The following is a 16,058-nucleotide window of genomic DNA, read 5'->3' as shown; positions in this document are numbered from 1 at the left end:
GCGAGAAACACTTCTTGAGTCCGGTGAAATCACTCACAGTGCATAGTGAATTTGTTTTTTTTTTTTTTTTTTTTTAATTTAACTTAATATGTTTAGGTGCTATTAAATATATTTTTAGTAGGAAAAAAAAATTAAAGATGTAATGTTTAATATATAAATAATTAAATATTTTTTATTGATTTTTTATATATAATACTAAATATTAGTGTGTATATAAAATTTATAATATAAAATATAATTTTTTAAAGCATGATAGACCAGTGTAATTTTGATTTAAGGTAATTTTCCCAAATATTTTATAGTTTAAGTATTTGTTTTTTATACGAATAAAAACGGAGGACCCTGCTTGGAGTCTTTCACTTCTCCTTTATTTTCCCTCTGCAAGCAAAGCATAAACTCCAGAATCATCTGCTTGTTGTCTTTGCGGTGCACAACAGTATACTTTTAAGGTTATTGAAACAAGTTATCTGTGAAATTTACTATGGCTTCTGATGCACTTGCAGGTCACGTATCCCTCCCCCTCTCTCTTTTATCAGTGTTTTTTTTTTTTTTTTTTTTGTAGTGTAAACACAAGTAGCTATAGAGACGCAAAATTATAAGGGTTCTCTTTTTGTCTCGATGCAAGTTCGTGAATTTGTTTATCTTCGATTGTGAGTGATTACAGTGAGGCAGAAAGTTCAGCAATTTCTTACTGCTGCTTGTGGTGGAAATCTTGATCTTCTTAAGAGTAAGTTCTTTTCTTTTCTTTCCATTCTTTGGGCTCACATTGACTTTTGGTTGAGAATGTTCCTATGCATTTGTATTTTTGTTATTTGGGATCTTTTTTGTGTGTAAATGTTTAATTTTGATGTCTGGTGTTTGATTAAATAGATATAGCAGCACAGCTTGATGAAGGGAAGGGAATGTCAAAAACTGTAGCAGAAATCAAGGATGCTAATAAACGAGGGGCACTTCATTTTGCGGCAAGAGAAGCACAGACTGAGGTTTGCAATTATTTGATTGAGGAATTGAAGCTTGATGTTGATACCAAAGATGAAGATGGTATATATTTTTTTTTATCCAAATTGTTCCTCCTCATGGTGTTGAGAATACTCCTTCCTTATTGTTCGTGAGAATCCCTTAATCTTATTTAATTGAGCAACCAGGGCACTGTTTTGCTTGAGATAAATGAAGCTGGACTGGTACGCATTAGGGAGACCAGCTTTTGATTTGACTGGCCATGTAATTGAGTAATATGAGGATTCATATGTTTTTGTTTGTTTAGATAGTGGAACATAGTGAGCTGGCAGCTTGGCTGTTTGACTGGGTGCTTAGTGAATTTAATTCTCTTGGTTGTATTGTTTATTGTTTATGTATATTCAGAAGTATTACATGAACACATTTTCAAAGCTCTACAAGTTTTACCATTTTCATCATTGAACACAGTAAAGATATGAAAGGAATTAGGTCTTGAAAAGTGCTGTTAGATTAACTTCTCTGTGATTGGACACCTAAAAGAAACTGAAGAGAAGAAGAGCACCATATGTATCAGGGACACGGAAAAAATGTATGACAATAAATTGGGGCATGGACAAAAAGTTGAAATCTTTCTCCTTTCATCTGCTCATTTGAAAACTAAAGTGAAACCATGTTCTTATGATTTACATTTATGCTTGCGTCTCTTTACAGGTTTTTTTTCAAAAATTTAGATGGCATGCATTTGTCAGTTGCAGTTACCAGTATCTTGCTGTTATAGATCATCTCAAGGAGCTTATTACCATATGCAGGTGAGACTCCTCTTGTTCATGCTGCCCGGCAAGGACATACTGCCACTGCTAAATATCTACTCGACCAGGGTGCCAATCCTGCTATACCAAGTGATTTAGGGGCCACAGCATTGCACCATTCTGCAGGAATAGGTATGTTTGGGGTTTAACGGGGCAAGTCTTCTGCTTTTGCGTGGTTATGTTGCCTGCATGATCTTTCTAATGATATGCACTGTCATGCTTAATGCAGAAATATCAATTTCATTCCCAGATACATTCCATCTACCGCTTCTATTGAGATTTTTGCTTCAGTGCTTTGCATGCTTGTTTGCAGGAAATACTGAGTTGATGGAGTATTTGCTTTCTAAGGGTGCTGAGGTTGAATCACAAAGTGATGCTGGCACTCCTTTACTCTGGGCTGCCGGGCATGGTCAAGTGGATGCTTTGAAAGTGTTGCTGGAGCACCATGCAAATGTAAACCCTCCCCTCCCTCCCTATTAATTTTATTTACTATCATTTTAATGAATGACAAATTTTAAGAGCAAATCAGAGAGAGCGAGTTACAGCCATGAATTTTGTGTAGTGAGTGAAGCCATTTGAAATTTGGCAGATGTGACAATCCAAATTGAACATGCATAATCATGTCTGCCTAAATTGACACTAGACAACCTATGTTGAACATGTATAATTTTGTCAAAAAGTGAGCCAACTACTAGTATCGAAGTTCTTGGGTACAATTATCACATCCTTTTTCTTTGGGTAGTTATTCATGTAAAGATTATTCCAACAGGTTATTTGCTATGTTCCAGCACTTCTACAAATTTATTTGATTTTTTTTTTTTTATTCAGGACAAGCTTATATGTTTCTCTTGATTGTTTTTCTATGGTGTTATTTATATTTTTTGACATTCTTTTGCAGCCTAATGCTGCAACTGAAGATGATGTAACTCCATTGCTATCAGCTGTAGCAGCTGGTTCATTAGCATGCCTAGAGTTGTTGGTTCAGGTATCTCCGTCCTCTAATTATGTTTTGTAAATTTTTCATCTTCTCTGGGGTGCCTTTATATGCAACATATTAGACCACTTGTTTTCCCCAGCATTTGAAAAAACCTAACCTCAAAAAAAAAAAAAAAAAAAAAACACTAGTTTTTTCTTAACTAAACAATTTTGCACGTTAACAGCAAAGATTTTTAAAATGAGTTAATTTCATATGTAGACATCTTTAATACCTTTTGATGGTGGTGATTATTTTTCCTTCATGAGTGAAATCATGAAAAAAAAATTTGTGCGTTTAAAATTCATATTTTTTTTTAACTATAATGGAAAACAACAATGGTGCAAACAACAACAGGTGGTGTGGCTTGCAGAGGTGTTTCATTCAAATGAATCATAATTACAGGGGGCAAAGTGAATATGACTCCAGCCAAGTAGTGTTTCTATTTCCGTTAAATCACTTACTAATATGGTTGTTAAATTTCTTGAATTTAGTGACTGTGTCCCTGGTTTTACTAGCAATTTACACAGTGAACCAGATATTTCCAAAAACCAAAGCTTGGGAATTTTGTTCTGGAGATCATGTCTTTTGGTGCTGAAGCATCTTTAATCTTATTTTTTATGCTTATGTGCATATCACTTTGTGCCATTTTATAGCTCTGACTTCTGTGTTATCTTGTGTGCAGGCTGGTGCTGACGTGAATGTTACTGCTGGTGGAGCAACACCACTGCACATTGCTGCTGATTTAGGAAGCCCAGAAATTTTGAACCGTTTATTAGAAGCTGGAGCTGATTCTAATGTCACTGATGAGGTGAGGCTGTTACTGCATTCAGTTATTTGAGGGAGTACTGCTTTCTTTACAATGTTATCTCTTGTTTGTCTCTATGATTTTACAAGTTGGGGTTCTCTCTTTGATGTATATTATTATTTATTTTGATTTTCAATACTTGGATTCTTTCTTTACTATTCCCTTGAATTTCTATCATATCAATCAATGACTAAGTTTTTTTTTCCATAGAAATTTCCTAAGATCTTGATGTTGCTATTTCATGGTAAATGTTATTCATGTGAAAAAAAAAATGTATATGGTGGTCACTTTTATGTAATTATTGTTCACCTTTATTTTTACTGTGAATGGTTATGAATTTTCTTTGCTTCCCAGGATGGTCAGAAACCAATACAGGTTGCTGCTGCAAGAGGCAACCGTGAAGCTGTTGAGATCCTCTTCCCCTTAACAACAAAAGTTCAGAGCGTTCGTGAGTGGACTGTTGATGGAATTCTTGCACACATGCTGTCTGAAGCTAATAAAGAGGTATTAAGATCCTTAAAGATTTGTTATGAACTTTATGAGACTTAAGGTCGCCGACTTTTGCTAAACCACAAATACATGTGCTCCATCTGCTGTCACTATCTAACAACTACTAATTTACATTTTTCTGTGTCACAATGAGGGGGTCAAAGTTTTTGAGTACATCCATATTCACATGAGGATTCGTGGTACTATTTATGAATGAACTCTTGATCTGTTGTACATCCGTACACATTTTCTATTGCCAAGAAAACAAGATTATAAAAGGGAGATTTTTTGCTAAAAAGGGAGAAATAACAAGTGGATAACAGGCTAACTTGACCAGATATTGTTATTCTACTCGCAGCTAATTTCATTTTACCCTTGGTAGTTTCTGTTATTAATTCCCTTTTTTGGATTGGAAATTCTTCGCAGGAAGAAACTAGGATAGTGAAGCAAATTGATGCTTCTGAGAACATGGATATGCCTAAAAGAGATCTTCCTGAGGTACTACTTATGCTATAATTTAATTTGCTTGCCGGTTATGTGCTGCTTTTGTTATGATTGTCATGTCAGGATGCTTTATTGAGTTATTCCTTGACAATGGATCTTTTTTCCTTGCTCTAGTACCACTGACAAGCTTACAATTACCAGTTACATGTAACTCCCTCTCATTTGGTCCAATCATGTTAGAATTCAGTGTTGTTTCACCTGTATAATTTTCAGTCATCCATAAAAGATATTTCTAATGATGAACAGTCGGTTAATTTGTGTGAAATTGTTTTTATTTTTTGCTCGCTGGTTGAAACGCTTCAGTTGTGCTCTTGGCTTTGACCGTTCTACTTTAATGAGAATTCTTCTTCTCATTCCAATCAAGAAATCTTGCTAATTGCAAATCTTTTTGCAGCTTGCTTGCAGTGCCATTTAAGATTTATGTAATTGTTGTGTATGGGTCTAAAACCAAGTGAGTTGGATCAGAACTGAGTTGACCTTATTAACTCCAATGGTCCTACCCAATATTGACCCTGAATTTCAATTGATTTGGCTCTCTGTTCTCCTTATTCTCTAATATTTAGCATTTTCATAAACCATCTGCGCAAAGGGATTTATATCTTGCAACCTCCCAGTCTGTTCATTGCATTTATGCTGCATCAATTAGCAAAGGAAGAATACATTCAAATTATAGATACATATAATTTGCATATGTCAAATTCCAACCTGATCATTTCACTGAGCCTGTCAATAAGTTATAGGGTTGGGTTTGCCAGGCAACTTGAAGCCTTATCCCAAGAACCAAACTCAACTAAAATCAAATTCAGAATCATACTGGTATAACATGAATCAGTTCAATCTACCCCATAGTTGGTTGGTTTCCTTACCTGAATTGAACAGCTTTATGCTAGCATTAATGATGTTTTTTAGGGGCTTATTGCAGTTCACTTGGACATTTACCTTGCTGCATGGCTTGTCTTTTGTGTCAGGTCAAAGTAATTCCACAAGTCAAGCAATTTGGCTGAATATGTTTCAGTATATTTTTCACAATAATAAATGTTCCAACTTGTTCAGGTTTCACCTGAAGCAAAGGAGAGAGCTGCTGAAGCAAAATTAAGAGGAGATGATGCTTTCAGAAGAAAGGAATATCTTACTGCAGTGAATGATTATACACAAGTATGCCTTTGAGATTTAGAGTTTTTATTGTCACTTTTCTTGTTCTCTTAGAACATTTGGTCCTTATGCGTGATTTGCCTTTTCAAGTAACATGTGGCATTTGAAAACTAGGTTTCTAATGACTTCTTTTCTGTCACTAGATATTTTGAATTTTTCCCAAAACTCATTTCATACAGTGGATCTTTTGACACCTATATGAGTCACGGCTGCCTAAAGAAATAGGTTTTAAAATCTTAATTTGCATTTCCCTGTAATATGGAAAGTAGTTACAATTGTTTGTAGGAATGAGATGTGTGAAGATGGGAAGTTTAATGGAGCAAATTCATATTTGAAGGAGTTAAGCTTAGATTGAAGTGTTAGAAGATTCAGAAATACACAAGAACATGTTTCTTTCTAGGTGTTTGCTGTTACTTTTTGATACCTTATCCTTGAAATTGAAGAATTCCTAGGTGTTAACTAACCATCATTATTGGATAGCTTGCTGGATATTAATTGAATAAGAGGTTGATGTGCATTTGCAGGCAATTGATTTGGATCCCACTAATGCTACCGTGCTTTCAAATAGAAGCCTGAGCTGGATGCGCTTGGGGCAACCTGACCAAGCATTAGCTGATGCAAGGGCCTGTAAAGAGCTAACACCGGAGTGGTCAAAAGCTTGGTATCGGGAAGGCTCAGCTCTCCGCTTGTTGCAGGCATGCCTTCTTCTTCCTTTTGTTCCATGGTTGTTACGGTGATTTACGTTGTCTAGCATTTCTTGATTGTCTTTTACTTGCAGAGGTTTGAAGAAGCCGCAAATTCCTTTTACGAGGGTGTGAGGCTTGACCCTGAAAATAAGGAGCTTGTGAAATCCTTTAGGTATGTGATAAAGAGCTTCATTACAAATCATTGCTTCTCTGACTCTTTAAACTTTGTATTCTTTCCATTCAAGTCAAGATATTAGTGTATTAACTTATGGAATCTGAATCCTTAACTGAGAAAATTAACTCGGGAACTTACAGAGATGCAAATTACTTGGCAAAAACTGCATTAGGACGGGAAAAAAACTGTTTGAAAACCAATTAAAATTTCAGCTCAGTGTGATCAGTGAGGGATGGAGGGATGAATTTGTATGATGAACATAGACTACAAGCACATCTGGTTGTTAATCAAATGGTGTCACTACAGTATATTTTTTACTATTTGGGATTTGATACTTGTTTGTACTTATCTGGTTAAATTTATCCGTAACCATGCAACTTGCCTCTCATTCAGGGAAGCAGTTGATGCTGGGAGAAAGTTTCATGGTACAGACCAGGGAAAATCATAATGTGTGCCCATAGCAAATACATTAGTACTGTGAAGGACTGAAAAAGTAGTTGATGAAAGCTTTGCTGGAATTTCTCTTGCCTGAATATTCTGCAAGAAGCTGCAAAATCAAATTAGTTGTATTAAATCCCTGTGGGGGAGGAAGCAAAACGAAAAGTAAAGAAAGAGTAGAAATGGTATCCCCAGACAAACTGATACTTGGGGCATAAATTTCATATGTTGAATTCTTTCCGGTTTTGTTATGAATCCATGCGATTTTGGTAGCGTTTTTCTTTGTAGTTGTACGAGTTTTCTAGCTGAAATTCAACACTATCAGAATTTTGTTTTACCCTTTCTTTTGCAGACAATTTTCTTCTCCTTGATTTTCTCCAGAAAAAAAAAATTCTCTTTCCCGATATTATGTAGCTGACGACAGAATAAAGAAGTGCCACCTTGATGCTTGGTTTTTTCCGGTGCTCCGGAATAACTATTTTTTAAAGTGATTTTATGAGTCTTGGATTTGATTTTTTTTTTAAGTGAGTTTGGAGAGTAATTATTCATGTTTACTCAATTGAACTGTAAGTTTCCAAAACTTAAAGTACCAAACTGAAAACTAAGTCGTAAAAGAAGAAGCAACTTGTCAGTTTCCACAAAATTTGGAGTCCATGCTCGAAGGTGGATTAAGCTCAAATCCTGGAGTTCCACGAAACTAATTGTTGGGTCACAACTGTAATTAATTAAAACCATCGTTTTGAACATGATATTCTTAATTTCTTTTTCCCTGTAAGAAAGGAAATTCATTTTCTCTCTCCACTTTCTCAATTGTCTTCCCAGAAATTTAGAATTCTACAGAGGCCCTAACCCTAAAAAATATGCTGTTTTACATAAAGTTGCCACCTTTCTATCTCTAAATTAAAACCCATCTTTAATTTCTCTCATAAAGTATCAAACTTTCTTTCGGTTCTCAAGATCCAAACAAAAACCCTCCACCAAAATGTCACGAAAAGCACAGGCAGGTTATGGCACCATCCCCACCACCATCAGCGCAACCACAACCACCACCACACAATCCCCACAGTCACCAACCACCCTCACATTCATCTCACGCGTCAGCACTACAACTCAAACCCTCATAGCCACGCGCCGTCCATGGCAAGAACTTATAAAGTCATCATCTTTCATTCGCCCTAACAATTATAATGAAGCCATGTCACGCATCAAATTCAACGTCAATCACTTTCGTGTGAATTATGCAATGATATTTCTTGCAATCTTGTTTTTAAGTCTTTTGTGGCATCCAATTTCTATGATTGTGTTTATTGTGATGTTTGTGGCGTGGTTGTTTCTATATTTCGGACGTGATGGTCCGGTGGTGGTGTTTAATAAAAGTCTTGATGACAGAGTTGTTTTGTGTGTGCTTGGATTGGTTACTATATTGGCGTTGGTGTTTACTCATGTGGGTTTGAATGTTCTGATTGCTTTGATTATTGGGGTGGTGATTGTTGCAGTTCATGCCGCGTTTAGGGGCACCGAGGATTTGTTTCTTGATGAGGATAGTGCTGTTGAAGGTGGATTGCTTTCGGTTGTTGGTAGTCAGCCTTTGCGACCCACAATGGGTTATACTCGGATTTGAGTGTTGGTTTTGGTCTGATTTGAAGCATATATTGTATTGGTGGACTCTTGATCTGAATCGAGGTTTTTTGCACAAGACGTGGAGGATGTAACAGTGGAATTGGGGATCAGAGACTCGGTTTTTGTAGTTTGGGATTTTTGATTTATTGTAACTTTTATATTGTGACATTGTTGGTTGTTAAAGATCAAACTGGGAACGTGTTGGATGGTTCCGTTTACAAGGATGTGGTTTTTGTGTGTTTCTAGTAGAATTTTTATACTTCTGTAATTAACTTTGTTGTAGTCATTCAAGTGTGATTACTAATTTGTATGTTTCAATTACTGTTAATGGAAACTTCTATTTCTTCCTCTAGCACATTGGGAATCATCGAGATGATTAACCAGCTTAAAATTCTAGTCTCTTGTTCTTATATTGGAGTATTTGCTTAGACTTGTTATATCTGATTGTGGCCAGTTGCAGTGCTGTGATAGTTTCTTGATTTCTTTGTATGTTGGTCATTCTGCAAGATTGTCATGGCTTCTGCTCAAAAACATTATGAGAGCAAGATCTCTTTGAGTAGCATAACCAGGTCTTTACTTACATCTTTAACCTCTTCATATTAGTAGTCCCCGTATCTTCTTTTAGAATTTGATACGTTTTTACAACCTTTTTAGTTATAGTAATTGAACCTTTTTGTAATTTATGGTAGGAGTTATATTGTTAGGGTCATGCAATGGTACTTGCATTTCCACGGTTTGTGATGCAACAGTGCAGCACTCATAATACTGGGTTTTAATGCTTTTATTGAGCTAGAGGGAAAGCCAGTTTACTTCCCTATATTATTTTTCACGGTTCTAATTTCCAGGGGATTCTTGTTCTTACAACTTGATCCACAGGGACCAGAACCTTTGGTTTGAGGGCCCATTTGTCAACGTGGCCAACCACATTTTAAACTGCTGCAGTTGGCAATATAAAAAGCACCGATTCTTTTTGCTTTTTGCGCAGGCAACACGGTTCAGAAGTTCTGTTCTTTGGCTGAGGTCGAGGCGCATTAGCCCATGCCGCCTTGCAACAGGCTTTACAATCCAAATGAGCAGAAAGTGGTCCCCGCCGGATCAAGTTTTCCCTCTTAAAGGTTCAAATTTACAGAAGTTAGTAAATCCCTCCCCCGCCCAAAGTGGTCGGCATGTCTGTATCCGCCGTAATAATTCCATGTTGTGGTACAGGTTGGCTTCGAGTTGACCTCCTATGAGATGGTCTAGGTTGAGACGTGGGGGCATAATGATTCTCCGGCTATTTCTAGGTCACAACGTGAGAGGGGCCACTTAAATAACCCAATTAGCTTCATCCTATTCCATTTCTATCTCCAACCTTTGATAACTTAAAGAACAAAGCATATCATCCCAGCAAGTTTTCTATGCTCAGTCGCTAATTGCTATCCTTATGAGGTTATTTGCTAAGGAAAGGCAAATTCAGAGGGGATAATATGTGGATCCTTATTGCATTTTCTGCCACTTGGAGCTAAATTGAGGGGTCAGCTTTCTTCAGTTGTTCTGTGTTAAGACTAACCTGGAACTTAAATAGAGAAGAAGAAAAAATCAGAGGGGGGAAGGATGCCTTGGCTTCCTGTAATATATACGGAGATATGATGGTTGGCATCAAGAACTTGAAAAGAGAACTTTTCTCTTTGCTATCTTACACGTGCTCTTATGTTCATAGTTACTAAATTCAGTTTGACAGGTTGATACTCAAGCTGATGGGAAAAAAAAAAATCAATTCAGAATTGATTGATTAACTTAAGATTTGATCAAAATCTAGTTCGTTTTTCTTTAATTGATTTGGATCAATTTGAACGCGCCTAACCCATAGCCTAGATTTCATGTCATGTTTATGTTAACCAGGGTTGAGGAAAACAAAAGGGCATGGGGAGAAAAGAACAGTCCTATTTAACTTTTTATCTGCTTTGAGGTTGAGTAGAAGGTAATATAGTATTTAACATGCAATTCTATCATGTTATTAGCTGTTTAAGTATGTAATTGTGATTATTTTTTTTAAAAAAATTTCATGTAAAAATATATTAAAATAATATTTTTTTAATTTTTTAAAAATTATTTTTTAACATTAACGTATTAAAATGAATTAAAAAATATTAAAAAATATTAATTTAAAATAAATAAAATAATTTTTAAAATTTTTAAAATAATATTTTTCAAACCATTCTCTTTTATCAAAGTAACTTGAAGTCTGCAACATTTTAATTAACTTGTTGTAGATACTACAATCTTGAAGTCTGCAACAGTTTGACTGGTGCTTCAGCTGTGAATGATATTTGATACAGGTTGGGGTGTGGGACCTGTGGGTGCAGATATTCCTCCAGCTGTTTCTTAGCTCACAGTGATGATTGTTTGCTGGGAGGGAATGTGGGCCCAATTAGCTCGATCCTATCCCATCTCCTACCTCCAAAAACTTGAAGAACGAAGCTGTCACTCGGGCGTTGGAGCCATTGCTAACCACTAATGTTTAGGAGTAGTAGCTCGAGCTTTTGAGGCAAAAAGGGCGTCCTTGTTAATTAGTAATTACCATAAATTCTGCTTGTGCACGAAGCTGTAGTAGTAAGTTGTCTGAATATGGACAAGGATGGTTCTCTGTGGATAGAAAAACCAATCACTTGGTAGCAAATCTTAAACGCCACGTGGTTGGCTCAGGTACTCCCACATGTAATATACTTGTATGGTTCCAAGCAAACAAGCTCTTATAACCAATCGTGACTCCATAGCTCTAATTTTCCTTCTTTTTGCGACCGCATTCTCTTTCTCTACACAAATGAACAAAAATGGCTAATTTGCGCCTTTGCTATTTGCAGATTTCAAACAGTCTATGTACTGAACCTTGGTATGCCGGTAAAGGATCCAGGTTTTATCATGGAAATTGGAAAACTGCAAGCAACAGAAAGAAAGTCGGCCAACCGATCGAAAGACCTGTGGGCTGGAGTGGTAGTTGTATTGTTCATTGTTGTAGTACATCTTCAACTACATCAGCTGCGGAAGCAACTGAGCAATTGTTTCTCGAAGATAGGAGCAGTATTGAAGAAAAGGAGGAGCAGTTTGAGTATTTGGCGAGTGAGTTTGGATGGAAAGTAAGGAGGTTAGCTGAGAATCGAGATGAGATGAAGGAAGTAGCTCAAATTCAAGCTGAAGCATTTCACACACCAGTGGCTCTCTTTGATGACCTTTTCTTCGAGTTCTTCAAGGTTTTTCCTTGTCCTTTTAATTATCATTAGAAGTACGAGAAAAGGTGAGAGATATTGCTATTATCCTTTTAATAACTGCTGTGTTCTTTGCTGTATCACGCAGGCTGAAGTGCTCTCTGGGCTTCTTTACAAGCTTAAGAACTCCCTTCCAGACAGGTAAAACCACTGAATCAAGAAATGATAATTACATGGAACAATATGTATAAGTTTGTAATGATGAAACATTGCTAAGAAAGGATTTTTTAAGCCCTGAGAATGTGAAATCCATTTTTAGCATGTGAACCATTCAAGCCTTGCAGGTGGTTAAAGAATTAAAACCTTTCTTTAATTTTTCTTTTATAGGTCAGATTGGTGCTTTGGCTGATTGATCGCCAGAAAACATGATGATTATCTTAACATTAACAGATATGCATGTTTGGTCGCTGAGCCTGCAGCTGAAAGGAAACTGGTGGGCATTGTGGATGTCACAGCTTTAAGAGATGAAGATGTACTACAGCACCTTGAGGGAGCAGATGAATACCTTTATATTTCAGGGATAGCTGTTTCCAAAAGTTTCAGGTTCTAACATTCAATCCCGTCAGGGATCTTATCATCTAATAACTGCTTTTTCATGTTATGGCAGCGGCTAACAATTTCTTATAATAACAGGCGGCGGAAAATAGGAAGTGCCTTGCTAAAAGCCTGTGATGTACTCTCCCATCTATGGGGTTTTGAATGCCTTGCCCTCAGGGCATATGAAGATGATATGGGTGCTCGAAAGCTATACACAAATGCAGGTTACAAAGTGGTATCCAGCGATCCCCAATGGGTGACTTGGATAGGAAGAAAACGCCGTGTTCTTATGATCAAACGGTCCGATATGCTTGATTAGCATTTTCTAATATTTTCTGTTGCGGATGTAATCTAAGCAATGGGCATACATCAAGCAATGTAAAGGAAGATTCTGCAAGTCTCCTACGGATTGCCTAGCAAGTCCCTAGTCAATAGTTTGTTGCTGGAAGGATTCTTGAACTTCAAATTTGTTGGGACTTGTACTACTCTTGAGCAACCCAACAACTAGCAAAATACGAACCAGCTTAACATAAAGGAGACATAAATATCGAAAATTGAAGAGAATGGATCACTTCATAACAGATGCATCCGAGTAGGAAAAATACAGCATCTATATTCAAGAAGCTTGCACAAAAATCTGAAATATCCAACAAAACCATTCGAGGAATTTAATTTCCCTGATATTTCAACGATGAACAAGACACTTCTTCCATGGATAACATAGCAAATCAGTAAGAAAGCTGCTGAGGAAGAAAAAGGAAAGAAAATAAAAACCTACCTCATTAATCCTCCTCCAAGTTGATGGATTCCCCAAACTTCCCATACAAAATCTTCTTTAACTCAGTCATTTGTGCAAGCACAGAATCTTTCTCTTCCTCCAGTTTTTCCAAGTTCTTACCAGTCACCTCTTTCATCTGCTCTATCCTGGTCTCAACCTCATCCTTTGGAACATGAGCAAAGACTTCTCCGATCTGGAACCGAACCACCTCCTCATCGGTAAGAATCAACTCATTGCTTGCATCCTCCAGATTATCATTGGTTTCCTGAAGAAAAGGAGCTATTGTATTAGTAAAGAAACTAAGAATGGATGAGACCAGGATACAAAAACAAAATTACACATCCACAAATGCGTTTATAGAACAGGTGTGATGTGGGGCACCTTAGGTCCAAGAGGTGGGTTACACAACAAGACACATCATTTCCTCCCTTCAATCCCTCCCATCCCAGATTACATGGGTATCAATTCCAGGTATTCAAGACAGTGGCAAATAAATTTACCAACTAGGCTAACTGGAACCCACAAGGCCAACATAGATAGCTTTTCTCCCATTTGCTAATGATGGCCTCACTCTCTATTATCCGTGCTGTTGCACAACTAATGGCAACTTGACTGCAAGGAAAAACAATGCTAACACTTGTGTTTTGTTTATTTACAATAAATTTCAACAGCTACATGTATAATTAAGTCAAGGAGATGGGTAAAGGATAAAAAAATCTGTGGAGGGAAATGATATAATCTTTTTTTCGCACAAAGCATATTAGACTGGATGGACCTTGGTGGTAAAGTGTCTGAACAGCCAATTGGAAATTCGAGGAAGAGTTTCTGGAGTTCAGCATTTCTTAAATCTTATAATGGCGTGTTATGTTTAATTTCAGAAACAGGGAGCAAATGAAAGAGACATGTTGGGAAAAGAGGCAAGAAATTTTAATATTTTCTCGACTTGTTTATGATGAGAAGTCTGTTACAAAGGTTCAAATCAGAACATAGAGAATGCACCTTAAATTCCGATGTTGAGCTTACCTTTCCTTAAAAAATTTCCACAAAATCTAATGCATGTTGGATGGAAAATTTTTGCACAGCCAGAAAATTATAGTAAGAAAATAATTATTCCAACTTTTCTTCCTTTCCCTCCTCGATTTTAAAATAAATTATGGAACAAAGAGGAAGATTGGAATTTAACTTTGGTTTTGGCCAAGAAGAACAAGAGTCCGCTTGCTCTGACTTAATTTTCTAAGAACACACTCCATTGCCATGCTTAACAAACCAATGAAAACTGAACCAAACGAGATTCAACAACTTGCCTGTAATACATATTTCAATGCTATGACAAACCAAACCACTCAAGCTCGGATAAGATAAATACAAACAAATAATTCCTTAAGAATCTTCACAAGCTTAGTCTTAACTTCAATTCCCATTAAAAGCACGCGCGAGCACACAAAGAGAGAGAGTGAGAGAAAACCCAAACTCACACCCTTCATGCATCCATCAGTGTTGAATTTACCAACCTTAACAATCTTTACTCAAAATAACACATTCAAGCCCATTCATTGCAAGATAAACGAGGCAACCCCAACACTCATTAACATTCAGCACAAGCTCAAGAAGCTCACTTTAGGTTGCAAGCACAAGACTTTTTTGACCTGACATTTGCATAATCCCTTCTACCGTAACAAGCAAACACCACTCTTAATCATGAAAACACCAAGACAGAAAATCGGGCTTACAATTCATGTTCAAATCAATCATATTTACCCTTTTAAACAAAAAACTCCATTTGTTGGCCACTATAATTAACCAATATCAACAATCCTTCTTTTCGCTTTTTATCTACCAATAATTTTCAGTAAAAATATTAACCTCTTATTCAAAACAAAAAACTAACCCAAAGACAATGATAAAACAAACCCATCAATTAAAAACACAAAACCAAAGCTGCCCTTGTTAATAATTCTGAAAACCCATCTCCATATAAATGAAAAAAGTTAATCAGAGTAAAATTAGAGGCATATAAATATACAAAAAAGATGGTACCTTGGCAATCTTAATTTCGTCTTCAAGCTCGTGGAATCTGTTGTTTAATCTGCCAAATTTGTTGATATTCTGTTGATCCTCCCAAGTCACCTCCTTGCCAGATCCACCACCCTTTAACCATTCAACTCATTCTTATTTACTTATTTATTAAACCAAAAAAAAAAGATAATTAAAAAAAAGGGGGCTGTGTAGGGTTTTGTAGGGGTTTTTCGATTGATTACCTGTTGCATGTTTTGATTTTGAGGAAAGGTTCCAACTTGCAAGCAGACAGACCAAGGTTTGATGAAGTCACTTGTTGCCCTTCAATCTCTCAACAACTGCAGTCTGCAGAAAACACACTGAGTTTGAACTTTGAAGATAATTGGTCGCTTTTTTTATACATTTTTTAGCTTAGTACTTATAATTTTGCAAATGATTAATTAATCCCTTTACCAGAATTGATTGCTAACTTTTTTCTTTTTTTTTTTTTCACAAACCTCAAATATACGTGCAAAAATATTGTGGTAGTCTTGTAAAATTATTTTTTATATTAATTTTACTATTTTTATTTTCTAATAAAAAATCTGTTAAAATCATTTGATAAAAAATATTAAGGTTTTTACCAAATAATATTTTTTTTATATATAAAAAAGGGTACAATTTGAATGGAAATATGGATGAGAATTCTTCAAAATAAATAAAATTCCTTAATTGAGATTTTTGAGAATTTAAGAGTAAAATCAATATAAAAAATATCATTAATACTAAATTTGAGACTACCTTTATAGATGGATGGTATCTTTAAGATACGTTCTTTATTACGTTTGAATTTCCCTTGTTTTATTATATTTTACTTCGGTAGTTGATGTTA

At 36.1% G+C, this 16,058-nt stretch overlaps 4 protein-coding genes across 4 annotated transcripts; 3 read left to right on the top strand and 1 right to left on the bottom strand.

Moving 5' to 3' along the window:
* Positions 1-314: 314 nt before the first annotated feature.
* Positions 315-7,328, top strand: LOC118051493 (uncharacterized). Its single transcript, XM_035062162.2, has 13 exons — positions 315-503; positions 665-727; positions 871-1,041; positions 1,767-1,898; positions 2,080-2,219; positions 2,665-2,751; positions 3,425-3,550; positions 3,902-4,051; positions 4,463-4,534; positions 5,594-5,695; positions 6,217-6,387; positions 6,471-6,550; positions 6,947-7,328. The coding sequence occupies exons 1-13, from the start codon at positions 482-484 to the stop codon at positions 6,999-7,001; spliced, it is 1,371 nt and encodes a 456-aa protein (XP_034918053.1). The 5' UTR covers positions 315-481; the 3' UTR covers positions 7,002-7,328.
* A 289-nt stretch (positions 7,329-7,617) lies between these two features.
* On the top strand, positions 7,618-8,966 carry LOC118051494 (PRA1 family protein E). Its single transcript, XM_035062163.2, has one exon. The coding sequence runs from the start codon at positions 7,974-7,976 to the stop codon at positions 8,610-8,612; it is 639 nt and encodes a 212-aa protein (XP_034918054.1). The 5' UTR covers positions 7,618-7,973; the 3' UTR covers positions 8,613-8,966.
* Positions 8,967-11,364: 2,398 nt separating this feature from the next.
* LOC118051496 (GCN5-related N-acetyltransferase 10, chloroplastic) lies at positions 11,365-12,790 on the top strand. The gene is made up of 4 exons (XM_035062165.2): positions 11,365-11,841; positions 11,945-11,997; positions 12,247-12,399; positions 12,490-12,790. Exons 1-4 carry the CDS (start codon positions 11,425-11,427, stop codon positions 12,710-12,712), a joined length of 846 nt encoding a protein of 281 aa, XP_034918056.1. The 5' UTR covers positions 11,365-11,424; the 3' UTR covers positions 12,713-12,790.
* Positions 12,791-12,938: 148 nt separating this feature from the next.
* LOC118051498 (probable prefoldin subunit 4) lies at positions 12,939-15,610 on the bottom strand. Its single transcript, XM_035062166.2, has 3 exons — positions 15,430-15,610; positions 15,209-15,319; positions 12,939-13,436 (listed from the first exon to the last, which is right to left on the bottom strand). The coding sequence occupies exons 1-3, from the start codon at positions 15,436-15,438 to the stop codon at positions 13,176-13,178; spliced, it is 381 nt and encodes a 126-aa protein (XP_034918057.1). The 5' UTR covers positions 15,439-15,610; the 3' UTR covers positions 12,939-13,175.
* Positions 15,611-16,058: the final 448 nt, after the last annotated feature.

Source organism: Populus alba, chromosome 5, assembly GCF_005239225.2.
Source record: "Populus alba chromosome 5, ASM523922v2, whole genome shotgun sequence".
Classification (NCBI taxonomy): domain Eukaryota; kingdom Viridiplantae; phylum Streptophyta; class Magnoliopsida; order Malpighiales; family Salicaceae; genus Populus; species Populus alba.
The sequence above is the reverse complement of the archived record's forward strand: the minus strand, read 5'-3'. Positions and strand labels throughout refer to the sequence as shown.